At 46.7% G+C, this 6,000-nt stretch overlaps 1 protein-coding gene across 1 annotated transcript in view; it reads left to right on the forward strand.

The window, feature by feature from the left end:
- Plcl2 (phospholipase C like 2) overlaps nucleotides 1-5,680 on the forward strand; it is a 191,592-nt gene extending 185,912 nt beyond the window's left edge. Inside the window, exon 6 of the mRNA XM_052745608.1 lies at nucleotides 4,930-5,680. Within this exon, the coding sequence (XP_052601568.1) occupies nucleotides 4,930-5,109 (180 nt within the window). The 3' untranslated portion in view covers nucleotides 5,110-5,680. The remainder of the gene's footprint in view (nucleotides 1-4,929) is intronic.
- The last annotated feature ends 320 nt before the right edge of the window (nucleotides 5,681-6,000 follow it).

The raw sequence follows: 6,000 nt of genomic DNA on the forward strand, positions 1-6,000 counted from the left end.
TTAGCATCCACAAAAGTAAAATCTTTAAGGATCCATTTAGAAAAATACATATTAAACTTCTGTGAGGAAAACTATAAAATGCTGACAAAAGATCCAGAAGGACTCATAATGCAGAGGTGTTTCATGTTGCTATTAGTGTTCTCTAGAGGAACAGGATAGACAAGGTGGATCTATCTACATGAAAAGGGGTTCCTTAGACTCCTTACAGGATGTGGTCTGGCTAGTCCAACAATGGACTTTGGAAAGGACCAGAGCCTAGTGACGGTTTGGTCCACAAGGCTAGAAGTCTCACCAGTCCCAATCTGGTGCTGGAGTTCTGGAGGATTCCTGGAGAGCCTCTGGGCTTGAGTCTGATAGAATACCAGAGAAGTCAGCTCTCCTGTCAGTGAAAGAATGCCCCAGCAGCAGGGGGAACGGACTTCCCGTGAGTGTGAGGGCAAGCACTGGAGGAAAGTTCCCTTCTTCTGTCTAGAAGGGGTGGACCAGATTTACTGTGGGTCCTCCTGCTCTAAATAATCTAATTAAGAACATTGCTCACAGGAGTGCCCGGCATCTTGGATTTTAGTTGATTTCCAGATGTAGTCAAGTTACAACCAAAATTAGCCATCATGGTGTTCATAGATGTGAGTCAATGTTGGCCAGATCTTGATTCTTTCAAACTTGACTTGTAAATTCAGTACAATTCAAACGAGAATCCCAGCCATTTATTTTTCAGATACCAACAAGCTGATTCTAAACTGTCTATAAGCATCCAGAATAGCCAATGCAGCATTTAAGGAGAAAAAATACTGTAGTGATATAATTGAAGTTGAGGGAAGGGGTTGTAACTACCTGACTTCAGAGTCTACTGAAGTTTTATAGTAAACAAGAAACCATGCTATTAGCAGAACTGCAGACAGAGTGAAGGAACACAATAGACTGAGCAGAGGTGCCTCAATGAATAAAGACTCTTCAGTCTTTATTAGTCCTAAGCAACTGAACGTCACATCTGAAAGCTGCATCAGGGCACATGATGCACCCTTCACAAGAACTAACTCAGAACAGACTATGGATCTGAAGGGGAAGCACAGAACTGTAAAGGAGACAGTGGACGAGCTCACCAGTATTGAGTGTGATGATGATACCCGGAGACATGCCACTCTAGATACAGTTCGTTAGAGGGCTGGAAAGGCTGATTTCATTAGAACTAAAACTGTTCTTGAAAGACCCTGTCAAAGGAAGACACAGATTGCAAGAAAATCCTTGCAGAGGACATCAGTTAAAGGAGTGCTTTCCAAATATCTGGAGTTCTCACAAGTGTCAGTTAGGAGTCAAGTCAGTCTGGCTTTCAAAAAGCCTAAAGACGTGTGACCAAACACAGTGTCCAGAAGGCAAAGGCAAAGGCTCAAAATCATGTTATTATAGAATTCAAAACTGAAACAGTGAGTGGCCAAGACAGTCCTGTTAGGCAGTACCAAACACTGGCTGGAGGCAGAACAGCGAGAACCCCCATCCGTTACCAGCTAAAGTCAGAACGGTGCCTTGGAAAACAGTTTGACAGTTTTGTAAGAAACTGCATGTTTTAACAACACCATAAAGGAATCACACTCCTTAGTATTTATCAAAATGACTTGGGAAATTATGCCCAAAGACATTTATAGTAGATTTTTTTTAAATAATTGCCAAAATGTGGAAGTAGCCAGGATGTCTTTTGGTAGGGACCGTATTTCAGTGCAAACAAACAAACAAACAAACAAAACACAAAAACAAACAAACTAACTAACAAAAAACCAGAAGAGTACTGTCAAGTTGTAGGAGGACATGGAGGAACCTTAAGTCAGTATCCTCAGTGGATGGCAGCTACCTGAAAATGCTGTTCACTCCAGCATTCCAGCTGCTTAGCATGCTAGAGAAGGTCAGAGTATGGAGACAGTAGACTGGAGACAGCGTGGAGGACAATTGACAGAGTGGGACATGCTTTTCAGATAAAAAAAAAAACTACTTTGTCCTACTACAGAGATGGATACGTGCCTTTTCACATCTGTTCAAGTCCATACAGAACCAAGGATGAATGCTACCTTTAGCAGCAGGCTTTGGGTGACACGGATGTATTAGGGTCACTGTGGTATGGGATGCCCCTGCTGGAGGGACTGGGGGTGTTGTGTGATGTTTTGTTTGTGTGCTGACAAATAAAGCTTGCCTGGAGATCAGAGGGCAGAGCTAGCCACTAGTTAATCATAGAGACTAGGCAGTGGTGGCACACACCTTTAATCCCAGCACTTGGGAGAGGAAGCAGGAAGATCAGGAGTTCAAGGCCACCCTGGGCTACACGAGATTGAACCAGTCTAAAAGAGAAACAGAGCTGGGTGGTGGTGGTGGTGGTGGTGGTGGTGGTGGTGGTGGTGGTGGTACACACCTTTAATCCCAGCGCTAGGGAGGTAGAGACAGGAATCCGTCCCTGGCTTTCTGGAGCCCACTACCTATGGTGGGATGCCTCGCACAGCCTTGATGCAGTGGGGAGGGGTTTTGTCCTGCCTCAACTGAATGTACAGGCTTTGCTGACTCCCCATGGGAGGCCTTACCTTTTCAGAGGAGGGGATGGGGAATGGGTTGAGGGGGGAAGGCTGGGGGGGAATGGAAGGAGGGATGAGAGGGGGATCTGTGGTTGGTATGTAAAATGAATAAAAATTTCTTAATAAAGAAAAAAATGCAAAGGCCTCACCACTGTAGACTTTCAGTATATGAGTGTAATGACAAAGAAGAGTCATAAAAATGAAGCCCCTCTAGGTTAACTCATGAAGGGAACACCTATTTATAGTTACTAATTAAATGTCTCTGTAAGGCTGGAAAATGGGTCTCTTGACGATTTTAGATTGCATTATAGTCCAAGTACCAGGCAAGGTGGGTCTTTCCCTTTGTCTTCTACAGCTGCCCCAAACTCTGGTTACACAGAAGTCTTCTAAATGAAATACACATTAAAGGCAGTTAAAAAGAAAAAAGAGAGAGAAATGAGGCCTTAAATATAAAGAAAAATAAGTAAACAGCAAACTACAGAAGAATCATGAAACAGTGGAATAAACTGGGAACCTGAGGAGGTGGAAACAGTGAAGGAGGAGGAGGAGGAGGAGGAAGAGGAGGAGGAGGAGGAGGAGGAGGAGGAGGAGGAGGAGGAGGAGGAAGAGGAAGAGGAAGAAGAAGAAGAAGAAGAAGAAGAAGAAGAAGAAGAAGAAGAAGAAGAAGAAGAAGAAGAAGAAGAAGAAGAAGAAGAGTGGGAATCCCAGCAGCCCAGAGGGTTGAGATAGGGTCAGGATCCGGGTCAGCCCCTGCTGTATAGTGAGGCCAGTGTGGGCACATGAAACCCCGTCTCAAAAAGAAAAATTACAGAAGGAAAAAAAAGTCCCAGGGTATAACTAGGAAGAACTGTCAGTGACGGGCAGTGGACGTGTGGAGTCCACAGGGAGCACCACGGCAGCTCTCTGCCCAGTGAGGCTGCAGGTGCTGCGTCATGAGCAGTCCCTCACAGGGACTGCTGCAGTGGCAAGGCCACAGACACTTTGGTGTTACAGTGGAAGGGTACTACTGGTGTGTGAATGAAGACAGAAAGTGTTCCTCAGTACCCAAGATGCACAAGGCAGCCCAGAGCCAAGAGTGACGAGGTAGACAAACTCCATGGACCCATCGTCTTCAGTCACTGCCTTTTCTACGTCTGGGTCAGGTTGGTGGTCAGACTTCATCCAGGAAACTAAAGTGGACTAGGAGCAGTGTCCTCGGCAGATACTCCGTGGGCTGCTGTGTGCCCACCAACAGCCTTTCAAAGGCCAGTCTTCAGGATGAGTTTACATCAGGCAGAGCGAGGTTGTATGGGGTAGGGGAGGATGGGGAGCATTTGAGAGACCTTTGTAGCTCTGGGCTAGTCCTGTGTCTTAACTGCATGAGATAAAGTAACATACATCTAAGGGGCACAGTGTGTAAATGTCATGTCGTGGTTCTGATATAGTACAGTTGCGTGAGATGTCATCCCCAGGCGAGTCTGGGGAAGGGCATACAGGGCTGCCCACTACTGTGTGCGTGATTCTCTGATTTGGTACTACGGCATGGGTTTTCATGCAGAAATCCTTTTTCACGCCTAGTAAACAGGGTGGTGATGAACCAAAGAAATGATTCTAAGTGCAGTTGGATGAACCAGTGACTTACTGGTGTTACTTACAGGAGCATGACAGACTCCCGAAGCCTGCATCACCAGGGTCCTCTGTGAAATTTGCAGGCAGCTACACCACTGAGCAATCTATACTACCCAAGGAATTGCATATTGTTTGTGTGTTACAGTTTAAATGTGAAATGCGCCCATAAGACACCCTAGCTGGTGGTGCTGTTCTGAGAGCTGTGTGACCTTTGGAGGTGGAACCTTGCTAGAGAAAGATCAGTGAAGGGCTGGCTTGAGGTTTTATGATCCAGCCTGACTTCCGATCTGCTCTCTGCTTCCTGACTGCAATGTGAGCATCTGCTCCGTGTTCCCACACCACGGCTTCCCCTAATGACGACAGTAACCTCACACTATGAGTAAATGAAGCCTCCCTCCTTCCTGGGGTGCTTTGTTGTGTATTTAGTCACAGCTTTGAGAAAGGTGACCGTACACTGCACGACGATGTCATGAGTATTGTCAGCTCCCCACCCCAGGAGGGAATGTCTCCATCTGATTCGAGCAGTCCGCACAGAGAGGTGGCCGTGCTTTAAGTGGGGGTGCTGAAAGGCAGACCTCTGTGGAGTGCAGTGTTGAAACCACAACACAGCTCATTCTTATTAGAGTTGATGTCCTCAGATGTGGTACCAATAGGACCAGATACCTGTTTGCAAACTCAGGATGCTTGTATTTCCACAGAATGTCTGTGCCGGAGAGCCCAGCAGTGGTCATGCCTGTCTAATGCTGTTTAATTGCATGTTTTGTTCTAGGGACAAGCGGATCTTTTGAAATACGCTAAGAACGAGACCTTGGAGAATCTGAAGCAGATCCACTACGCGGCTGTTTCTTGTGGACTGAACAAACCAGGCACGGAGAACTCTGAGGCCCAGAAGCCACGCCGGAGCCTGGAAGTCATCCCTGAGAAAGCCAGTGATGAAAATGGAGACTAAGGAGCCTCCCTGTCACTCTCAAGCCTCCAGCCAGCCAGCAAGGGCGCTGCACTCACAAGGAGGACAGCTGGGACTGCAAAGCACAGCTGGAATACCCAATTGCAGTCTATTACCGCTGTGGATGTGTGCAGCAGCCCTCGTGTGAAGGCAAATAAACCAGAAATTCTATCCCGCCCAAACATGCTGTATTTGTAGACAAAACGCCCCGAGTTCCACTGTGAAGACAGTGCATTTGCTCTAGTTCCACAAGAAACAGACAGTTCCTACTCGAAAACAGTGTGCTCAGGTGGAGGTGGATTGCATTGTTAAGATGTATTTATTGGTGAGAAGGCTTACATCTCTTACTCATGTGTGCTTGCCAGTCTTGGGGCTGCAGAGGATCTGGTGGCATGCTTGCTGAGCCATAATTACTAAGCAGAATGTAAGAGCCTAGAGCTGAGGACAGTGCCGCAGGACTGGGCTGCCTGGCTGAAGATGTGCTGGCAACGTGGCAGCTGGGTGGAGGCCGCACCTTGTACATCGTTTTTCATTGTATGATGTAGTGTTCACATTAAAGATATCTTTTATGATACTTCTCCAGCAGCAGTGCATGCTTTTAGTGCACCTTTAACTTTTGAAACATGTCCTCTTCCAAGTAGCCAATTACTTCTTAAATGACTGCTAAAAGTAAGTCACCTCAGTCGCTGTCTGACTTTAGGATGGTCGTGACAATTGGAAACAGTGCTTAAGTGGCAGATTGTGACATTTAAACTGTGAGCTCGGACTCCACATTGCCCCCCAGACTCCACACTGCCCCCTGCAGATCTGAATAACCCCCCAGCCAAGGGTGCCATGCTGTCTGCAATCCCCGTAGCGGTGGGGACAGTGTGGGCAGGCCACACTTTCCTGTAG

Source organism: Peromyscus californicus, unplaced genomic scaffold (assembly GCF_007827085.1).
Source record: "Peromyscus californicus insignis strain IS unplaced genomic scaffold, ASM782708v3 Scaffold_19__1_contigs__length_69161282, whole genome shotgun sequence".
Classification (NCBI taxonomy): Eukaryota; Metazoa; Chordata; class Mammalia; order Rodentia; family Cricetidae; genus Peromyscus; species Peromyscus californicus.